The sequence below is a fragment of the Leucoraja erinacea genome, chromosome 30, assembly GCF_028641065.1.
Source record: "Leucoraja erinacea ecotype New England chromosome 30, Leri_hhj_1, whole genome shotgun sequence".
NCBI classification, from domain to species: Eukaryota; Metazoa; Chordata; class Chondrichthyes; order Rajiformes; family Rajidae; genus Leucoraja; species Leucoraja erinaceus.
Genome location: NC_073406.1, coordinates 21,831,121 through 21,854,648, shown reverse-complemented (window position 1 = coordinate 21,854,648; position 23,528 = coordinate 21,831,121). Strand labels below are relative to the sequence as shown.

The window sequence follows — 23,528 nt, the reverse complement described above, 5'->3', positions numbered from 1 at the left end:
ATTGATCAATATGTTCGCCGTTGCGAGTTGCTCCAGCAGTTTGTTTGTTGACTCTCAATGACTTTGGCGGCGGTGAGAAGGGGAGGAAAAGGGCGCATGCGCAGCTGCAGCCGCCTTGACGGCTTGCTGGGCAAGGCGCATGCGCGTCATCTAGGGCGGCGCCGGCAGTGCGCATGCGTATCTGCAACGGTGTATGATTGCCGACAATGATTGGTGCCGGGCGGAGCGCATGCGCACCTCCAGCCGCAATGACTTCGGCGCCGTGCATGGCGCATGCGTATCTGCACGGTGCCGGCGCAGATTATTGCGCCGGGCAGGGCGCATGCGCGTTTGCATCCGTCATGGTTGTGATGTCGGGCGGGACGCATGCGCGCCAACACTCGCGGAAGCTGCAGCAGCAATGGCGGCGATGATGGAGACGAGGGTCAGCAGTCGGCTGAAGGATAAGTCTGACGATATCGGTGTTCAGCCTTTCCCCATGATGGGCAGCCGCCCGTGTAAGGTTATCGGCTCCAGCCGCAAGGAGACCTTCGGTGTGGTCGCAGCGTCGCTGAGGGAACTGAGGGACACAGGTAGGGACTGAGGCCTCCACCGCGCCTTCCGCATAACGGGTAAACAGACACCAAATGCTGGAATAACTCAGCGGGACTGGCAGCATCTGGAGAGAAGGAATGGGTGACGTTTCTGGTCCAGACCCTTCTTCAGACTGAGTCAGGGAAGAGAAAGATACAGAGATAAGGATGTATGGTGTGAGAACGAGACACCAAAGAGGATGGAGATCAAGGGAATTGTGGAATAGATCGTTGTGAGGATCAGACGCTAACAAAACAAAACAGATTAAATGTAAACTAGGACAGCCAGATTGGTCGGAAACAAAAAAGCTGGGATGGTGGAGAGTCAAAAGCCCATAGGGTTCTTGAAAATAGAGAAGAAAAGTTTTATAGGGTGATTTCACCAAAGGTCAAATGAGCGTAGATCCCCCCTCACATGACCGAAAATTTTAACTGGAGGACATCTCTCAGTTTGGTACATGTAAGTGAATGGGGAAACACGCACTTTCCCACCCGTTAAAAACATGGAAAACGGCCGATTTTTGAGCTGAAATTTTCCGCGTTTGCTCGCTGAATTTCATCAAAAGTAAGGCGTTATTAACTTTTGATGAAATTCAGCGAGCAAACGATTCCCGATATTTTGGATCTTAAAATCACCACGGCAATTGTCAGCTGTTCACAATCCGCCATGCTTTCTACCTTCATTTACCCTCAATTAATTACCCAAATTTCTATCTTTTGTTCATTTGCCTGTAAATTTAAATCGGCTTTCTAGTGGGTTTCACGGTCACCCGCGCTGGTTTAGAAAATTCACATTGCTCAAAAATTGTGCCGTTTTGCCATGTTTTTAACTGCGGGAAAGTGCGTGTTTCCCCAATGAGCTTACATGCTATAGAAAACTGAGAGATGTCCTCCAGTTAAAATTTTCGGTCAATGTAAAAATAAGGTACATACTTGAAGTTAGGTGAAGTCAAAAGTTTTATACTGCTGAGGTGTAAGTTGAGCAACCGAAATGGGATGTCCTCATTTTTTAGCGAACGTGTGTTCCCTTCTTATAGAAGATGAAATAGCCACGCATTTGCATAGTAGTAACAGGATCGGTCCTAGTCAGCATGGATTTACGATGGGGAAATCATGCTTGACTAATCTTCTGGAATTTTTTGAGTTGCATCAACTAGGGAAATGAGCAAGGGAGAGCCAGTGGATGTAGTGTACCTGGACTATCAGAAGCATTTGATAAGGTCCCACATAGGAGATTAGTGGGCAAAATTAGGGCACATGGTATTGGGGGTAGAGTGCTGACATGGATATCAAATTGGTTGGCAGGCAGGAAACAAAGAGTAGGGATTAGTGGGTCCCTTTCAGCATGGCAGGCAGTGACTAGTGCTCGGTGCTGGGACCGCAGCTATTTACAATATACATCAATGATTTGGATGAAGGGATTCAAAGTAACATTAGCAAATTTGCAGATGACGCAAAGCTGGGTGGCAGTGTGAACTGTGAGGAGGATGCTATGAGAATGCAGGGTGACATGGACAGGTTGGGTGAGTGGGCAGATGCATGGCAGATGAAGATTAATGTGGATAAATGTGAGGTTATCCACTTTGGTATCAAAAACAGGAAGGCAGATTACTATCTAAGAAGTTGGGAAAAGGGAAAGTACAATGGGATCTGGAGGTCCTTGTTTATCAGTCTATGAAAGTAAGCATGCAAGTACAGCAGGCAGTGAAGAAAGCGAATGGCATGTTGGCCTTTATAACAAGAGGAGTCGAGTATAGGAGCAAAGAGGTCCTTCTGCAGTTGCACAGAGCCCTAGTGAGACCACACCTGGAGTATTGTGTGCAGTTTTGGTCCCCTAATTTGAGGATGGACAATCTTGCTATTGAGGGAGTTCAGTGTAGGTTTACAAGGTTAATTCCCGGGATGGCGGGACTGTCAAATGCTGAGAGAATGGAGTGTTTGGGCTTGTACACTCTGGAGTTTAGAAGGATGAGAGAGGATCTTATTGAAATATATAAGATTGTTAAGGGTTTGGACATGCTAGAGGCAGGTAACATGTTCCTGAAGTTGGGGGAGTCCAGAACCAGGGGCCACAGTTTAAGAATAAGGGGTAAGCCATTTAGAACGGAGATGAGGAAACACTTTTTCTCACAGAGTTGTGAGTCTGGAATTCTCTGTCTCAGTTGGAGGCCGGTTCTCTGGATATTTCAGGAGAGAGCTGGATAGGGCTCTTAAAGATAGTGGAGTCAGGGGATATGGGGAGAAGGCAGGAACGGGGTACTGATCGGGGATGATCAACCATGCTCACATTAAATGGCTGTGCTGGCTCGAAGGGCCGAATGGCCTACTCCTGCAACTATTGTCTATTGTTTTCTATTATAGATCAGGTTCTCGTCAGAGTCTCCTCTATATCTTGCAGCTCCGCTCTTACTCCCCATCCCCCTACTCGTATGAAGGACAGAGTCCCCCTTGTCCTCGCCTTCCACCCCATCAGCCGTCGCATACAACATATAATCCTCTGACATTTTCGCCAACTGCAATAGGATCCTACCACTGGCCACATCTTCCCATCTCCTCCCCTCTCTGCTTTCTGCAGAGACCGTTCCCTCCATAACTTCCTGGTCAATTGGTCCCTTCCCACCCAAACCTGTGGTACTTTCCCTTGCAACCGCAGGAAATGCTACACTTGTCGCTTTACCTCCCCCCTTGACTCCATCCAAGGACACAAGCAGTCTTTCCAGGTGAGGCAGAGGTTCACCTGCACCTCCTCCAACCATATCTACTGCATCAGCTGTTCCAGGTATCAACTTCTCTACATCGGTGAGACCATGTGTAGGCTCAATGATCGCTTCGCCCAACACCTCCACTTAGTTTGCACGAACCAACCTGATCTCCCGGTGGCTCAGCGCTTCAATTCCCCCTCCCATTCCGAATCCGACCTTTCTGTCTTGGGCCTCCTCCATTGCCAGAGTGAGGCCCAGCACAAATTGGGGGAACAGCACCTCGTATTTTGCTTGGGTAGTTTACAACCCAGCAAAATACGCCAGCGAGCCCTTCTTCACCAACCGCGCGGGTGATTGTTGTGGCTCACATTGTAGCTCCTGGGGACAGCGCTTTCTCCGGTTTGCCGATGCTTCTTCCCTCTGAGTCGTTGACATTGTTCACCTTGGTGACAGCAGGTGAGGGGAGACGAAGCCACAAAGGTGAACGAGGGTGTTCTATCGGTGGGGGCACACTGAAGACAGTGCGTCCTTTCGGGGAGCTGCAACGCAACAACAGCCATGGGAACCAATGAAGAACGGCAATGTGAGCAGACCAGTGGCATCATCAGTGCCTAGCTTTAAACTGAAATGATACAAAGTTCTGAAGTGACAGCTGATTGAATCAGTCTGAGGAAGAGTCCTGATGTCACCTATCTGTGTTCTCCAGAGACCCTGAGCCACTGAATTACTCCAGCATTTTGTATGCTTTCAGTGGGTGAAGATGGGCTTGACGGTCGGTGGACCTCGCGAGGAGTCAGCAGTGGGGCCGGAAACCGGGGCTCTAATCGGCCAGGGAGGTGTAGATGGGTTTGCAGGTCCATCCACTATATCCGTCATCTGTTATAAGGGGGTCGTAAAAACGATGGTTTACTGTATTGTCTTTGCTAAACAGTTAGGAGAGAAGATTGAGAGCACAGTTAATTCATTCACAACCGAGGGACCCGACTGGAAAGAGCACTCGCAATGCCACCTGTAACCGCTCAGGGTATTTCAACTGAGCTCTTGCAATTTATAGAAGGTAGGCAAAAAAGCTGGAGAAACTCAGCGGGTGAGGCAGCATTTATGGAGCGAAGGAATAGGCGAAGTTTCGGGTCAAGACTCTTCTTCAAACAATTTATAATAGGTCAGCACGTTTTGTTTTGGTGGTTGTAAGGCTCAGCATTAGGTCCTTTCTCAATTTATTATGGACCAGGATTTAAGTTTATAACCATGGGTAAGAGATTTGCTGACCATACTAATATTGGCAGTACAGTTGATTATAACATTTTATCCTGCACAAATCTGGTTTGACATGGAATGAGAATTGTAAAGGTCATAAGGTCATGTAGGAGCAAAATTAGGCCATTCGGCCCATCACGTCCACTCCGTCATTTAATCATGGCTGATCTATCTCTCCCTCCTAACCCCATTCTCCTACCTTCTCCCCATTACCCCTGACACCCGTACTAATCAAGGATCAATGTATCGCTGCCATTAAAATATCCATTGACTTGGCCTCCACAGCCTTTATCATAAGTAAAAGAGTCTATTGATTCTTTGACAACTCCCATTTCATTTCTCTTTACATAAATCCCAGCAAATTAATTTCAAAAGTGCCTATCCAATTATTTTTTTAAGGCCTTGATTGATTGTTTCCACCACCTCCGTAGGCAGTGAAATACAGACACCAACCACTCTCTGCATCCTTGCATCTCTTACCTCTTGGTCAAAATTTTTAATTAGTGCACCCACCTTGATCCGTCTACCAATGATTTTACTTCGGAGTCACGTGAGTGACTACGTGAAGAACCCTGCCAGGAAGCATGCATGTCATATCGCTACACGCATTGCGAAACAGTCATGTGGAACGACGTTCCCCCTCAGCGGCAGAATTTAAAAGCCGGGAACTGCAGGTAAGAAATATTCTGCGTTCTTTTTTGTTCCACTTACTGTGTTACAGGTGGAGCCAATGGACAGGACAAAGAAAAATAAGAAGGCTGTGACAAAGCTGGCGGGGGAGGACCGCAGAGTTGCGGGCAGCCAGCAGCGGCCAATGGCACACGAATCGCCCATAATGGGAACAGCTGTGCCCGACTTCGCCCCCGAACCGGCCAGATCTACACCGCGGCCGGGCGGTAAGGCAAATCAAAAATCTGATAGTTGTTGACTCCGATGAGTCCGACTTTCAGCAGCCGCGAGCGGCCAGTGACCGAGAGCATTGGAGCCGGTTGGAGCGGCTTAGGGAGCAGCCGCGAGCGGCCAGTGACCGAGAGCATTGGAGCCGGTTTGAGAGGCTGATGGAGCAAATGCTCCAACGTGACGGGCTCCGGGAGATGGAGGCTAGTCACTGTGGGCAATTTGTAAGTCCTACAGCAGTACCTCTTGTAGGGCTGCACAGTGCTTCTCCCTCGTCAGAGAGGAGTACTGGGGGTCAATTCTGGGCTGACCCTGAAGAGGGGTTTGCAGAACAATCACCATGTGTGCGAGGGGTGCAAGAAAACGAAAATTTACTGGACATGGTGTCCCAATTCATACAACCAGACCTAACTGGCCAAAACTTGGAACCAAAACTAGCTGCCAGTATTGACTATATGTTATTAAAGCAGCTACAAGGACAGGCATTAATGGACACCATGGCAAGACACTTACCACCAGGGAACTGTACATCATTGAATGTTCCCATTGTAAACCAGTGCATATGGAAACATGTCGGAGTAGCAATTAGAGCCAGGGACTTAAAAACTCCAAAAAGTACTGATGGTCCTAACAGCGGGAATTACAGCTTTCGCCCGCACAATAGACGAAAAAGACATGTCACAGGATCAACAGGATGCACTTGCTTTATTCTGTAACACCCAATACGAAATAAACAGTATTAGGCAGAGTGCCATCCAACCCGCTTTAGACCCTAAATTTGCAGGTCTGTGCAAACCTGGAACCCCTAAACCACCAATTTTGCTATTTGGAGGTAATCTATCCAAACAAGTGAAAGAACTCGATGAGTGGGCAAAACTTTGGAATTGGCTAAACAAACGGTAACAGCCACAAAACAATTATTTGAAAAACTGGGTTTTATCATCCATCCAGTTAAATCTAAATTAACGCCTTCTACCACAATGGATTATCTGGGGTTCACCATTAACTCAGTTCACATGTCAGTGACTTTGCCTAAGGAAAAGGTTACAGCCTTAACAGAGGCTTGCAGTAACCTCATTGACATCAGCAAACCATCCATCAGATTGGTAGCAAGAATAATTGGCAAAATAGTGGCTGCCTTTCCAGCCACACAATTCGGACCTTTACATTATCAAAATTTACAGAGGGCAAAAATACGAGCACTCAAAATTAATGGTGGTCATTTTGACAGACCAATGAAGCTACCAACCGAGGCCATAATCGAACTAAAATGGTGGAAAGATAACATTCGGCATTGTTCCAACCCAATCATTATCAGCAACCCGTCTACAGTACTATAAACTGATGCCAGTGCACTTGGTTTGGGGTGCTACCAATTCCATCTCCAGCTGTGGAGGTAGATGGAATGCACAGGAGGCATCATTATTACAAACATTGGGCATAAACTACCTGGAAATGTTGGGTGCATTCCATGGCCTTAAGTCATATTGTTCTGGGTTATATCACCAGCATGTTAGACTACAAATTGACAATACCACCGTGGTAGCATATATCAACTACATGGGTGGAAACAAATCGACATCATGTGACAATCTGGCCAACACAATTTGGCAATGGTGTATCCAGAAAAATATTTGGATATCAGCTACCTACCTACCAGGTAAACTAAATTTAGTGGCAGACACCAGGTCACACAAATTTAATTAAAACACCGAATGGATGTTGGATAAAAAAGTATTTGCTTATATTCCAGCACGGTATGGAACACCAGATATCGATCTATTCGCATCCAGGCTTAATCACCAGTTATCAAACTATGTTTCATGGGAACCAGACCCTGGGGCAGCGGCGACAGATGCATTTTCGCTGCATTGGTGGAGATTGTTTATCTATGCATTCCCTTTCTGCCTCATCAGTCGGTATTAAGGAAAATACAGCAAGATTCTGCGTCTGGTATTTTGGTAGTACCCGATTGGCCTACTCAACCATGGTTCCCTGTGATACTCGACATGGTATTAGAACCATGCATCGCCATCCGGAATAGACCAAATTTACTGGTTCATCCCGTAACAAGGGAAAGCCACCCATGTCATAACCATATGAACTTATTAATTTGTAGAGTTTAAAAGCACCTCTACTGCATCTGGGACTAACGGACCGAACAGTGGACATTATTTCAGCGGCCCACAGACAGTCCACCAAAAAACTGTACCTGGTGTACATCAGGAAATGGGAAATGTACTGTCACAACAACAACATCAACCACAGATCAATGAACACCCCGTCTGTTCTGGAATTCCTGGCAGGCCTCCATTACGATGAGGGGCTCAGTTATAGTGCCATCAACTGCGCCAGAAGTGCTCTGCCAACATACCTGTGGCAAGGAACAGAGCAGCATTCTGTTGGGACGCACCCCCTGGTAACTAAACTTATGAGGGGAATTTTTAATGTCAATCCCCCGAGAACCAGGTACTCCCAAATATGGGATGTGAGCATTGTACTGACCATGCTAAGGAACTAGTCTCCAGCTACAACTCTGTCCCTACAGAAACTGACACTGAAAACCGATGGCTTTGGTCACGGCACAAAGGGCACAGTCGCTACATAAATTAAGACTGGACAACATGACTTCTTCATCGGGAAACTTAACTTTTCACATCAATGAATTAGTCAAGCAGAACAGACAGGGGTCAGCAGGCCTAAAAATAGAATTTAGGGCCTACCCGACAGATGATCGTCTCTGTATAGTAAGACACTTACTATTATATATGGAGTATACAAAAATCATCAGATGCAAAGAAATGGCACTTTTAATCAGCCACAAACAACCACACAAAAAAGTGACAGTCCAGACCATCTCGAGATGGCTGAAACAGGTCCTAATAAAGGCTGGAGTGGATACTAACATTTTTAAATCTCACTCCACCAGGGCCGCAGCTACATCGGCAGCTATGAAGTTGGATGTTACGATGGACCAAATCCTCAAGACAGCAGGATGGTCAACGGAGAAAACTTTCCAACGATTTTATCACAAACCAGTAATTAAACCTGGAACGTTTGCAGAAACAATTTTAAGTTCTGTAATATAATTTTACCCCATAAATAGGGGCTATAATTTGGTGTTAATAAATTTATCGTTGATTTCAACGTCGAATTCATGTCTAATAGTGTTAACACTATTCTTCCCATAATCATCAAGGCAGATGTGATGCATGGACTCGTTTCCACGGCATGAAATCACAGAGCTTTAAAATCTTCACGTAGTCACTCACGTGACTCCGAAGTAAAATAGTAAGATTAAACGAGAACTTACCAGTTCGAAGTTTGATCGTTATTTTATGAGGAGTACGTTGAGGGAATACGTGCCCTCCGCTCCCACCCTTGATCATATACTCAACTGGTATCTTCTCTAATCTTACTATGTTTAGTCATTACAGTTATCTGTGATTTCACACCGCTGCTTTGAAGAATGACACGCATGCGTCCTGGCAGTTCTTCACGTATTCCCTCAACGTACTCCTCATAAAATAACGATCAAACTTCGAACTGGTAAGTTCTCGTTTAATCTTACTATTTTCTGTTTACCCAATTTATACATAAGAATACAACTGATATTCTTCAATCCCCGCAAAGTCCAGCAAATCTCTTCTCTCTTTCTTTAGGCCTTACTGATCCTTCCAAAAGAGCAGTGAAAGTAATTAAATGGAATACTCCACATGTTACCTCACCATAGTTTTGTAAAGGGGTAGCATTTGGTTTATAGTGCTAAACGGGCCAAAACGTTGTCTATTTCCTTCTCTCCATAGATGCTGCCTCACCCGCTGAGTTTCTCCAGCACTTTTATCTACCTTAGATTTTCCAGCATCTGCAGTTCCTTCTTAAGCATTTGGTTTATGATCCTTTTAACTGTAAACATCAGTAGCATTGTAAATATGAATGGCGTGAATAATGATTGATCTCGTATGGGTCCAAAGGTACTGGAACACCGTGGTTGTGTAACCAGAGTAAGGGAATAGACAAATGAGACATGTTCTGAAATCCTAATGTGGCAGCTGGGAAATTTAAATTTAAGTAAACAAATCTGAAATGATAAAAGAACAACAGATAAAGGTGGGCATGAACTTGCAATTTAAAGACTATCAGGTTCACTGATTTTCTTCCGGAGAGAAATCTCCAGTCCTTTTCAAGTCTGGCATGCAGGTCATTCCTATCCCTACAGTAGACTCAAGAGTGAATAAAATATAAAGGTGCGTAAGAGTTTTATCAGAGGTCCCATTATTTGGGGCATAAAGACTAGTAAAGTAATATTGTTGCTGATGCTTTATTTTTCCAGAATGAGATTGACAGTGTAATGACATTGCTTTTTAACATATAGATATATCACATTTTGTATGTATGCAGAATGATTTAGAATGAATAAAATATTGGATTAAGTAATATCCTTGGAAAAGAAGTATCATGAAACTGCCATGTTAACAGATTATTAAAACATATTTTCTCATAGAGTACACAAGGCATTTCTAGCAAAGCCTAGGAAAATACATTAAATACATTTACTCGGCTTGTACTCGCTAGAATTTAGACGATTGAGGGGGGATCTTATAGAAACTTACAAAATTCTTAAAGGGTTGGACAGGCTAGATACAGGAAGATTATTCCCGATATTGGGGAAGTCCAGAACAAGGGGTCACAGTTTAAGGATAATGGGGAAGTCTTTTAGGACCAAGATGAGAAAAACATTTTTTACACAGAGAGTGGTGAATCTGTGGAATTCTCTGCCGCAGAAGGTAGTTGAGGCCAGTTCATTGGCTAAATTTAAGAGGGAGTTAGATGTGGCCCTTGTGGCTAAAGGGATCGGGGGTATGGAGAGAAGGCAGGTACAGGATACCGAGTTGGATGATCAGCAATGATCATATTGAATGGCGGTGCAGACTCGAAGGGCCGAAGGGCCTACTCCTGCACCAATTTTCTATGTAATCACTTATTCTGAATGCTTCAGTGTGATATCTGTAATTCATTTTGATAATTGTTCAATGTTTAGGATCAAAAAAATTAAACTTGGGCAAAGCTACACAGACACACTGTACAGTTGTGCTGGAAGAAGATGGAACCATTATTGATGATGAGAAATATTTTGCCCACATGCCAAAAGACACAAAGTTCATGATCCTTGGAGCTGGTGAAAAATGGGTTCCAGATGTCAGTAAGTTGCTCTTTAGATTGATTATGTAGTGTATCATTGCACAGAATTATATTGATAAAAATTATGATATACGCATAGTGAATCTGAAAGGGCCTGCAAATGGTCAGTTCTGTCTATTCATTTCAATGGTTCTTTGAATTGTTCAGTGCGCGGAATTGAACGTTGTAAGACTTAAGGTCCAGATTTTAGACTGTAACGACGTGTAAAGTGCATCCAAAATTATTAATGTGCATGTCATTCAGCGAGTTGTGGTGAAGAAGGGTTATCCAGTAAAAGTCCTGTCCCACGGTACGATTTCATTCCAAGAGCTCTCCCGAGGTTAAAAATAATCAAGCTCGTGGTAAGCACGGAGAATGAACGTAGCTTGTACGTCGGAGCTTGGGGACGTCACTTAGCGGCTCGTAGCGGCAGGTACTAGGGAAGACTCACTAACGGAAGGTAAGCACGGGAAGACGCGTGAAGATTTTTCAACGAGAGCCCCGAGTACCGACGAGTGGCCAATACCGTAAAGGTCCTAGTTCGAATCAGGGCAAACTCGGGAGAGCTCTTGGAATGAACTCGTACCGTGGGACAGGGCTATTAGAAAGACTGCATTTTTTTTTTAAGGCACAGTCTGTGTCACTTTCAGGATATGCCAAGCAGTTTATAATACTTTACAGTCACTGCTATGATACTTCAGTGAACAAAGTAGAAAATGTACTCACAAACAAACTGATGTTATCAAGCAGCTGAATGGTCGTCTCATCAGCTGGAGTGCAGTCCTGACCTCCCATCTACCTCTTTGGAAGCTTGTGAACTATCTTTTATCAGGTTTTATCAGACTTCAATGTTATATCTTTGCACTAAACTAAATGTCCTTTATCATATATTTGTGTACTGTGATTGATTGTTTTTTCATGTACAGTCATCTTTGACTGGATAACGGACCAACAAAAACTTTTCACTGTACCACGGTACATGTGACAATCATAAAATAAAGTCAAACCAAACAAATAACCAATTAAATAATCTGAATAATTGTTTTGTGGATTGAGGGATAAATATTTGCCAGATCATAACTGCATCTCTTCAAAAATGCTTCCGTGCAATCTGACCATGTTAAATAATTCACCGACAATACAACTTGTCCATCTATGCAGCTCTCCTTCGAGGCCACACTGAAACGTCAGCCTGGTATTTTGCATGAATCCCTCAAGTCAGACTGGAACTCCATAGATTCCAACTCGGGACACGCGTGCAGAGATTGATCCTGGCCTGCAAATTCCCACTAGTAGGTTGATGTCCATGATTAGCTTCACCAAAATGCACATTGAGTTCCAGGGTTCCTTGTTCACACGACAGGTTTCACCTTTTTGTAGTTATAGGCCATGAGGAGACGCAGCATGGATATAGACTTTTAGCCGACCAAATCCATGCCATCGAGCAATTTACAATAATCTTACATTGATCCGTTTCATATTTTCATTCTCATCAACTCCCACCACTCATAGGGTTAATTTACAATGCACAACCCACACATCCTTGGGACGTAAGGAGGAAACCCATGCAATCTCGGCGAGAATGTGCGAACTCCACACTGTCCGTGCCCATGGCTTGGATTCGAGCACGGACAGAGCACACTCATATCATTGAGGGACTGGGGCAGACCACACTCACTTCTTTGCGCAATTCCAGCTATTAGAAAAAGCTTGGGATAAAATTTATGTACAAATCAGCTAGGCATAACAGAAAAGCTGATGAACTGGAAAAATATAGCTAGCCAAAGGCCATTTTACATTCCAATCCATATTGTGTCTATGGATTGTTTGGATCTTCTTCACAGGTACCAACATCATTTTGGCTTCGGCCTGTTCTACACCACTGTGTGCATGTTAGATTGCCTCCCATTTTGAATGTTAACACAATCTGTCAGTAATCATTCTGTTCTTTGCCCGCAGAAATTACGTCTGGCTCGAGTAAATGGTTAGACTGTGTGGATTCCGCACAGAGTTCCAGTAATTGGAAAACTCTTGCCAATCAACTCGTAAATAACTTTGCCCATATTATTACAATGTCTGATGGTAACTTGCAGGTAAGAGGTAAAAGATTAGTAAATTTATTTTAGCATAAAATGTTTTTTAACTCTTGATTGGTTTCTTTGCGTTTTCCACAATTATGTCTGGTACAGTTGTCTTAGTTAAGCATGTATAGAAGCTAACATTTTCAAATTATTTACAGTAATCAAAGGGATTGGATATTTTGAAGATGGTTTCATTCTGATCAAAATCAACTAGACGTGGTCAATATCTGGAAGCCTACTGCGAATTGTCTAAAAGCTAGAAATGACATGCAGTATGGGAAGGGTTAGTGTCAAACAGCGTAGAAACAGGCCGTTCGGCCCAACCTGTCCATGCCGACCATCATGTCCCATCTACACTACACCTGCCTGCTTTTGACCACATCCCTCTAAACCCACCCTATCCATGTACTTGTCAAAATGTTTCTTAAACATTGCCTCAACTACCTCCTCCGACAGCTCGTTCCATACCATCATGTTCCATACTATGTGTAAAAAAAAAAAAAAAAGTTTCTCCTTTGGCTCGCGTTAAATCACACACCCCCCCCCCACCTCAGCTTAAACCTATGTCCTCTGGTTCCCGATTCCCCAACTCTGGGCAACCCCACATTCTAACGTAATTTTTTTCCTTACAAGTTTTACTGCCTGGAAGGAGTATGTTATGTGAAAGGGATAATTGAACATAGGAACAGGCCCCTCAGCCCAAGAGGTTTTCTACGTTCAAGAAATATAATATCCAGAATGCTGGGATCCAGTGAGGAAATTAAATATATCCATCCAGGCAGTGTGTGCCATAGTGTAATTTATTTCCATTAGCAATCCACCTGCCTTTAAACAATGCCCAGAGAGGCCCTTTATATGAAGCAAAACTGTTTAAAGAAGTTGAGTGTTGTTTTTCCCCTCAGTAAAGAAATGTATCTGGAACTTTATTAGCTGACGAGTCATTGACCTCATTATCCGCATATACTTAGAACCTTATAACCATATAACAATTACAGCACGGAAACAGGCTATCTCGACCCTTCTAGTCCGTGCCGAACACATAATCTCCCCTAGTCCCATATACCTGCGCTCAGACCATAACCCTCCATTCCCTTCCCATCCATATAACTATCCAATTTATTTTTAAATGATAAAAACGAACCTGCCTCCACCACCTTCACTGGAAGCTCATTCCACACAGCTACCACTCTCTGAGTAAAGAAGTTCCCCCTCCCAACTTCAGTCCCTTAATTCTCATGTCATGTCCCCTTGTTTGAATCTTCCCTACTCTCAGTGGGAAAAGCTTTTCCACGTCAACTCTGTCTATCCCTCTCATCATTTTAAAAACCTCTATCAAGTCCCCCCTTAACCTTCTGCGCTCCAAAGAATAAAGCCCTAACTTGTTCAACCTTTCTCTGTAACTTAGTTGCTGAAACCCATGCAACATTCTAGTAAATCTCCTCTGTACTCTCTCTATTTTGTTGACATCCTTCCTATAATTAGGCGACCAAAATTGTACACCATACTCCAGAATTGGCCTCACCAATGCCTTGTGCAATTTTAACATTACATCCCAACTTCTATACTCAATGCTCTGATTTATTCAACATACCTTCTACAGCTAAGTTAATTTGCCGAAGGTCTCTAGGAAATCTTTCTTCACGGATCTTGTGGTCCATTCTAGTGATTAACTCTCTGAAGGGGAAAGGAATCCTGCCATTGAACTTAACTTTTTTTTCTGCTCTATGCTCAGTTCTTGGAGAGCAGCTTCAGTTTCATGACCCAGTTTTTGCAGTTAAGGATGATTATGTTGGATTTGGTGCTGATAATTGGGACAGAACTTGATCTCAGTGCGGTTCTAGTTTCTAATTGCTTTGGCCTGGAGTCATGAATTTTAAGTAGGTTACGTAGAAAATCAGTAGCTTTCATCGTATCTTTTCATTGTACACTAGGCACTGATAGATGTGAAAACTACGGATCTGGCAAAGGAATTGAAGGTGACTGAAAAACACGCTGAAAAATTACAGGACTCCATACAATGTGCTCTTGATGCCAGAGAGGAACGTCACCAAGCATTGGAAGCACTCCAGCTGTTTGGGAACGTTTGTAAGCGGCATGGTTATTCTGATCTGTGACTAATATTTAACAGACTTTTTTTAAGGTCATATGGTCATAAATGATAGGAATAGAATTAGGCCATTCGGCACATCGTGTCTACTCCGCCATGCAATCATGGCTGATCTATCTCTCCCTCCTAACCCCATTCTCCCGCCTTATCTCCATAACCTCTGACACCTGTACTAATCAAAAATCTATCTATCTCTGCCTTGGCACTGACAGCCTTCTGTGGCAAATAATTCCACAGATTCAACACCCTCTGACTACCTAAAATTCTGATGTTTCTTCTGGTATTTTTATTCATAAAGTTTTCTTATCATTCCACATTTTTGCTTTGAGTAAGATTAGATGCCCATTGTTTGAATTAAATTATATTTTTAGATATTCATTCTTAACTGATTTAACATTTGCATCAATGTATTATTTAAACTTTATTAAACAAAATAAGAAGACAGACACAAATAGCTGAAGTAACTCAGCAGGACAGGCAACCTGTGTCTTAAACAAAATAAGAATTGTTTAACTTTCTTGCCGTAAAACTGTGCTACAGATTTTTTTTTTCTACATTTGAGAATTAAAATGCAAAAGGGCTCAATGGGTTGAGCTGGTGCCTCACAGCACCAGCGGCCCATGTTCAATCCTCAATCTGAGTGCTGTCGTGTGTGGAGTTTGCATGTTATCCCGGTGACCGCGTGATTTTCCTCCGGGTGCTCCAGTTTTCTCACACATCTCAAAGATATATAGGTTTGTAGGTAATTGCCCCCCTGTTCAGTTGCCCATAATGTGTAGGGAGTTGATACGAAAGTGGGATAACATGTAGTTAGTGTGAATGTGTGATGGATGGTCAGCATGGTGGGCCGAAGGGTCTGTTTCCATGCTGTATCTCTAAACTCATTCAGCATAAGATGTTGGTATTGTTGAATATTTAGGACAGCTTGCTGCTGGGTTAAGTATTGTCCCAGGAAAAATAGCAGAGTAGAAGTAAATAGCGGGTAGAGTGCGTGACACCAAATGCACTGTTTACTGTAATCCTCAAAGCAGGCCGAAGCATCAAATGCAGCCAAAAACATTTCAAATAATTGATTTTGTTTTTGCTTTAGCAACCAAATTAAATTCCTTCCCTCAAGTTCTCTCCAAGTTAGCTGTCCAACCTAGGGCAGATGATTGGTCTGAATATAATTTATGGTAAAGCTAAGATATTCTGTTTAGCTTGATACCTATCTCTGCTTTGGGATACAGGCTTAAAATGCAAGCTATTTCAGTTCTGAATCTCGTGTTGAGTGGACGGCTGAGTAGTACTTTCAAGAAAGGAACTATCTTTCCTTGTAACCAATTTGTTGTAGTTTAGTTTAATTGTAATTTACAGCATGAAAACAGCCCACCGAGTCCACGCCAACCATCGATCACCTATATACTAGTTCTATGTCTTATACACTAGGGCAATTTACAATAGCCAATTCACTTACAAACCTGCAGGTATTGTGGCACTTATTGAAACGTGAATGCTACCTCTTTTCTAGATCCAACGGAGGCCCAGAAAACTGAAGTTGATAGTGTAAGTGCCGGGGCCGCTCGCACTGACCAGCTGAGTCAACATGTAATTAAAGTCCTGAAACCTAAGTTTTCACCAGAGCTTGCTTTATCAATCAACGAACTACAGGTACAATAATTTCGCTCACTACATACCTGCCAACATTTGAAAATGAAAAATCTTACTCTGAGTGCGCAGGTTGACGGAGTCCTCGCCCATTACGGGTGGGGTCCAGGAGCCCGCCTTAGCTCGTGGATTTTAAGGGATTTTTTTTGTAGTTGGCCGATATCGCAATATATTCAGAGCTGCCAAGTTTTGTCAGAGCATTTCAGTATTCTCGTACCTGAAAATCTGTATTTTGCTGAGGAAATCATTATTTTTACGCGGTGCCATTTTGCTGAAATTTTTTTTGTGTGTGGTCATACCCATGTAAGAGTACAAGAATGTATAACTTATTTATTGTGTATTTATAATATGGTTTATTGTGTATTATATGTATTGCTGCTTTCTTGCATTGTCCAGAAGTTTATCATTGAAAGTAATTTGCTAGCAACGTTCCCCATGGTCTGGGGAAACATTAAGGGGCTGGATGGAAGGAAGGTCTCTCACTCCCCCAGTCTTCCCCCCCCCCCCCCCTCTCTACACCCCACCTATTTACAATCTTCTTAGATCTGGATGAGGGAATTGAAGGTAATATCCTCCTCCCCAGATGACACTCCTCTACACACACATGCACCTACACCTGAAATGTCTCTTTGCCTAGCACTGTGTGCAAACAGCAGATAAAAGGTGTTGGCTGCAGCCATCTTCTGCTTCAGTAAGGGAAGCTGGTCGGTGATTGGCTGCAATGCCCCTCGGAGACAGCGTCAGATTGGCCGCCGAGTGACCAGCGCATTATGTGATTGGACACAATGCCCTTGGAGACGCGGCTGATTGGACGGAAATTTTATGGGAAGCTGGTCAATGATTGGACGCAACCCCCTTAGAGACGGCGGTTGATTGTACTGTTCCAGTTTTTCACACTTTTTTAAGTGAAAAATCGGAACAAATTCGATAAAATCGGACAAGTTGGCAGGTATGTCACTGGTTTATTTAAATGCACATGGTCCATTAAATTTATATCTCTCAAGCCTCACTGCGATGTTTGATGTGTTTTTATAAGATTTTCAGTGCTTTTACATGAAACACAGTTGTTGGAAATGGCAGGATATTCATTTCGGTCAACAACAGATTTATTCTAGTCATCGAGGCTGATTAACAACACTTTGGCATTTTCATTTTGTGTGGAAAAGCTGGAGTTATGGGAGTATAAGTTGGACGGCTGTTTTGACCAGTTGGCATTATCATTGAGTTTGATAGGGTAGACTCGTATATGTCAGCGAGACCAAGCGCAGGCTCGGCTATCGTTTCGCTGAACAACACCTAAACCTACCTGATCTTCCGGTTACTAAACACTTTAACTCCCACTCCCATTCCCACGCTGACCTTTCTCGTCCTGGACCTCCTCCGTTGTCAGAGTGATGTCCAGCGTAAATTGGAGGAACAGCATCTCATATTTCACATTGGCATCTTACACCCCAGCAATATGAATATTGACTTTAATTTAAAGTAACCCTTGCTTTCCCTATCTCTCCACCCCCCCCCCCCCTTCCTAGTTCTCTAACCAGTCCCTCTGATTAAATTTTTACCTCTGTATGCTTTATTGTGACCTTCTAGCTAACAATCTATTCTACATTTTCCATGATTACCATCTCCTTGGATGTCTCGTTTTCACACCTTGCCCTTCCTTATCTCCGCCTCTCTCTCCCCTGACTCTCAGTCTGAAGGAGGGCCTCGACCCAACAGGTCGCCCATTCTTTCTATCCAGAGATGCTGCCTGTCCCTCTGAGTTACTCCTGCAGTTTGTGTCTTTCTTTGGTAGAGTATTGGTTTGATCGAATGACAGGGTCCAGCAAAACTCTGTTTTACATTCTATTTGATCAGTGAATGGTCAATACATTTTTCATGTGGCATGACTGTAGAGTGTGCTGTACAGGTATATAATTCCCTGATTAAGCCAGTATTACTGTACCGCGCTTACAGATATGATAAGAGAGAGAACACTAGGTCTTGGTTTAGCAAATGTTCAGGCTAAAGAATTCAGAGTTGCTAATCAAGCTCCGCATGACATGGTGATTAAATGTTGCATTTCTTCCATTTATCATATAATCTCCAAGATAAGAAGTTTGGTAGCAACTTTAATGTCGTCACTAGCTTCCACTTACAGATCATACGGATCCACTTACACTTATAGATGAATAGAATAGGTTTGAAGTGATACGAGCCGAATGTGGACAGGTGGGACGAATGTAGCTGGGACATGTTGGCCGGTTTAAGAAGTTGGGCCGAACGACCTGTATGACTCTGACTATGATCAAGCTTTATTAATTTAACTGCATCATTGAGATTTCTAAATGAATGCACGTTGTTTATTGGTTGATTCATTCATTATGATATCTTCTTCAGATGGTTTTTGCAAGTAAGGAAGGGAATTTGGCAACGGATTTGAATTGTTCCACTCAAGAAGCTAAGAAGTTGCAACAAGCCTGTAAGAGGGAATTTGACAAGCGCTCGGGAATGGCAGGCAGTGTTGAGCAGTTGGAGAACCTTTCTTCAAGGAAAAGAAAGATGTGAAGCCTTGTGTAACACGCAGCCAAGAGTGCATCTCAATCCAGCAATTTAAAATTATTTCCTCTTTGCCAGGAAATGCTGATTTTCATTCATCTTTCTTTGCCATCCTTGAAGATTGCTTGCATAGAAAATCAACCTATTATGTAAATGTCTGTATGGTAATTGTGATCATTGAAAATATAAGCTATATTTTGTGTAGATGATTCTCTGCATAATCAATCAGATGTCCCTTATCTCATTGTGTTGACCTTTATTTTATAAACAGTTTGTGCCTTAGTCTACTAATTAAACCAGTGATTCTTCTACTAATTTCTCTGGATTGGTGCCTAAATGTATGAATTATCTAGGCTGGATTACTGTAACGCGCTCTATTTTGTAATTGTAAATCTTTATTGTCATTTCCTGAGTATTCGCATACCCAGAGGAAACAAAAAAACGTTGCTCAACCAGTGTCCATTCAGTTTGCATTAAAAAATAAATAGGAATTAAAATTAAAAAATACATGTCATGAACAAATTTAACACTCTACTAAACATTCAACAGCCGTTCCGACCGGCAGCGGCACAACAGTGGCTCTGCTGCAGTGTGGGGGTTTGTGCGCGATACTTGGCAGGGGGCAAAGTCCATTTAACAGTCTTATAGTCTGTGGGAAGAAGCTGAGGAGCATCCTGCTGGTTTTGCAGCTAATGCTCCTGTACCTCTTCCCAGATGGGAGGATGGAGAAAAGGTTGGAGCTGTTGGGGGTTGATGCTGGCACATGTAGCTGGGTCCTGAACTTTCTGTCGCAACGGCAGCAGACAGTCAGGGTGGGCAGTAGGACATCAAAAACCATAGCCGTGAGCACTGGCTCACCCCAAGGCTGTGTCCTAAGCCCCCTTCTGTTTAGTCTGCTGACACACGACTGTACTGCCAGACTCAATAACAACTTCATCAACAAGTTCGCTGATGACACAACAGTAGTGGGTCTCATCAGTGACAATGATGAATCGGCGTACAGGATGGAGGTGGAGCTGCTCACAGGTTGGTGCAAATCCCACAACCTCATTCTTAACGTGGGAAAAACTAAGGAGATGGTGGTTGACTTCAGGAGGGCGGGGAAACAACACCATACACCTCTGCACATCGACGGAGCTGATGTGGAAAGGGTCAGCAGCATAAAGTTCTTAGGACTACATCTGTCTGATGACCTGACGTCCACGGCCAACACCACAGCTCTGGTCAAGAGAGCCCAGCAGCGACTTCACCCTCTCCGAAGATAATGTAAAGCAGGCCTCCCCACCACACACCTACGGACTTTTTATAGGGGGACTGTCGAGAGCACACTGACATACGGCATCACTTCCTGGTTCGGGAGCTGCAAGGCGTACGAACGGCACCAACTGGACAGGATAGTGAAGACCGCAAGCAGGATTATTGGTGCTCCACTCCCCTTCCTGCTGGACATATACAAGAAGAGATGTATCAACAGAGCCATCTCCATCATCAAAGACCCTTACCACCCATCGCATGACATTTTCTCCATCCTTGGTGTTGCTCGTTCTTCACTGGCTCGTCTCCAGTTGGTTCAGAATGCTGCTGCTCGCCTTTTAACTGGGACTCGAAAGAGGGAGCACATATCGCCAATTCTGGCCTCCCTACACTGGCTCCCGGTGCACTTTCGAGTTCATTTTAAGATACTGTTATTTGTTTTTAAATCTCTGAATGGGCTTGCCCCGCCTTACCTCTCTGAGCTGCTCCACCCATACGCTCCTGCCCGGTCCCTCAGGTCAGCTGGTCAGCTGCTCCTGGAGGTACCGAGGTCTAGTCGGAGGCTCAGAGGGGATAGAGCCTTCTCTGTTGCTGCTCCGGCACTCTGGAACACCCTGCCGTTGCACATCAGACAGGCCCCCTCACTGTCCATCTTCAAATCCAGTGTTAAAACACATTTGTACTCCCTGGCTTTTGACCATGCCTGAGGCTTTGCTTCTGTTTGTGGTGTTTTTGATGTTTCTTTACTTTGCATGTCTTTTCCTACTATTTCTTTTGATTGTTATTTTTGGTGTGTATTAACTTTTTTGTCAATGATTAGTGATGTACAGCACTTTGTTGCAGCTATGTTTGTTTTTAAAGTGCTCTATAAATACAATTATTATTATTATTAACAGAACAAATTGGTAGGTTTTTGTTTCGATGGTGGTAACTGGATTGTTTTCAATCCCCCCCTCCATCTTGCTTTTATAGGATCCTTCAAGGCTCTCCACCTCTCTTTCACCATCTTGTATTACTTTCCGATATATAGAAATGTGTGGAAAAGCTTAAGCAAAAATTGTGTAAGCAGCAGAAGATGATAGCTCAGCAAATCATTTACAGACTGCAGTTAAAGTTTCTATTTGCTTTATAGATTGATTGAAAGATACAGGTCACCCAGCTGACCGTCAGTCTCTTGCACTCCAAGGGATATAGCCCTAGCCTGCCCAACCTCTCCCTATAGCTCAGGCCCTCGGGTCCAGGCAACATCCTCGTATATCTCTGCACTTTTCCCATCTGATCAACATCCTTCCTGTAGCAGGGGATCAGTCTGAAGAAGAGTTTCGGCCCAAAAACGTCGCCTATTTTCTTCGCTCCATAGATGCTGCTGCACCCGCTGAGTTTCTCCAGCAATTTTGTGTACCTTCCTTCCTGTGGCAGACTGGCCAAAATGATCGCTATACTCCAAATGCGGCCTCGCCCGCGTCCTTCCAGGTCAAAGAATGATACAGTGTGAAAACAGGCCCTTCGACCCAACTTGCCCACTAACTGTGTTATCTGCAGTTCTCACTATTTAGTGTTATGTTTTCACTGCTCACTGGAGATATGTCCTAGCCAGTGGAGAAACCAAACACTGAATCTGTCACTCCTTGGCAGAACATTTAAATTTAATGGGCATGATGGCCCTGAGTTGCCCGTCATTTTAATTCTCCCAGGGCACAGAATCTCAGCTTCTGCCCGGCACGGTGTAGCCCTTGGGACCTCATATTGAATTCAACAGTTGCAAATAATGATCTTACCTTTTTGTGTCAGAACTGGCTATTTCTGATGTAAAGGGAGTCGCCTGTTAATTTGATCAGTTTCCACGAATGCTGTCCGATCCACTGTTTTTTTTCTATCCCCCATCCTCCCCAATGTGCTCTTTTATTTCAGTACATCAGAAACTGCTGTGTTCTGCTTCTCTGTGCTCTCTTTCTTTCTCCAATGCTCCCATCCATCTATATATATTTATATATTTTATAGATGAACCAGATTACACTCGAGGACATTATTTGTAAAAGACAAATATTATTTTCCTTTTGACTGAATCAACCCAGCTTAGCAACAAGTTGTGTAAGAAGGAACTGCAGATGCTGGAAAAATCGAAGGTTGACAAAGATGCTGGAGAAACTCGGCGGGTGAGGCAGATGCTGATCCAGCATTTTTGTCAACCCCAGCTTAGCAACAAAATGAAACCCTGACATTAGGGGGAGCTATTGGATTCCTCAATACCTTTAATCACCAAATCATAGCACAAATTCTGTTCCCTCCAGCAACCTGTTCAATGCGATTGTCTTCCTCCTTTGCAGAACTTGTTTCTTGATTTCATCAGGGCAGCATAGTGGTTCTCCATTGCAGCTCCAGAGTTTTCACCGTCCCTCCTTGATTGTCCGAGTTTCCTCTGGGTGCGGTGCTTCCGTCTCCTCCCACGTCCCAAAGGGGTGCTGGTAGGTTAATCGCTACACTCAGTCCCCCGCTATGGTGGGTAAGCAGTTTGTGAGAGAATAAATTGCAGGGTAGGAAGGAAAGGGGAGGGAGGACGGGACTGCTGTGCAGGGAGCTGGCATACCTGGGCTCTCTAGAGCGGATTGAGCTTCATGACCTAGAGGACAAGGTGTTGTGATGTCAGCCAGTGCTGGCATGTAGCCAGAGGGGATACGTTTTATGGGTACAATGTTGAGAGAATATAACCCTGAAAGAAGGTGGGGCTATTCTTCCTAAGGCAGGAGGGGGAAAATAATAGAGGTATTTAAAATGATGTAGATAAAGTGTTCCTACTGGCTGAAGGGTCAAGGACCAGAGGGCATAGATGGAAGTTGAATGGATGAAGTGACATGTGGAAGAATTTATTTGGTGAAAGTTAGAATCTGCTGTGCTCTCAAAAGGAGAATGTGGAGCCAGATTCCACACTGCTTTCATAAGGAGGATGGGTAAAGTACTTGACGAGGTGGTGGAATTGAAGCACCTGGATTGCTCAGATTCTGGTCGACATGGCCGCGATCCGTACTGCAACCTGACAATTATGAAAGGTCATAAGTGATAGGAGTAGAATTAGGCCACTCGGCCCATCAAGTCCCTCCACCATTCAATCTCTCCCTCCTCACCGCATTCTCCTGCCTTCTTCCCATAACCTCTGATACCCGTGCTAATCGGAGCAATCTGGAAGTACACTCAGTCTGTATGTTCTCCTGGAAGTACACTTTTCCTAAACACACCCATTTACAAATAGCAGTTTGTCTAGTGCTCTTTAAAATTCATCAGAACCTAATGGGTT

The 23,528-nt window shown here is 43.8% G+C and overlaps 1 protein-coding gene across 2 annotated transcripts; it reads left to right on the top strand.

The window, feature by feature from the left end:
- Positions 1-307: 307 nt before the first annotated feature.
- dffa (DNA fragmentation factor, alpha polypeptide) lies at positions 308-19,297 on the top strand. 2 transcript variants are annotated; one of them, XM_055659668.1, is made up of 6 exons: positions 308-572; positions 10,470-10,631; positions 12,569-12,702; positions 14,622-14,775; positions 16,308-16,447; positions 18,824-19,297. In XM_055659668.1, exons 1-6 carry the CDS (start codon positions 323-325, stop codon positions 18,989-18,991), a joined length of 1,008 nt encoding a protein of 335 aa, XP_055515643.1. In that variant the 5' UTR covers positions 308-322; the 3' UTR covers positions 18,992-19,297. The 2 variants fall into 2 exon arrangements, with proteins under 2 accessions (XP_055515643.1, XP_055515642.1); XM_055659667.1 differs by having other exon boundaries at positions 14,622-14,787.
- The last annotated feature ends 4,231 nt before the right edge of the window (positions 19,298-23,528 follow it).

Coding starts and splice junctions, on each gene's coding strand:
- dffa (XM_055659667.1), top strand. CDS start 323: ATGCGCGTTTGCATCCGTCATGGTTGTGATGTCGGGCGGGACGCATGC. Junction 573..10,469: donor GAGGGAACTGAGGGACACAG/GTAGGGACTGAG, acceptor TTCAATGTTTAG/GATCAAAAAAATTAAACTTG. Junction 12,703..14,621: donor TGTCTGATGGTAACTTGCAG/GTAAGAGGTAAA, acceptor ATTGTACACTAG/GCACTGATAGATGTGAAAAC.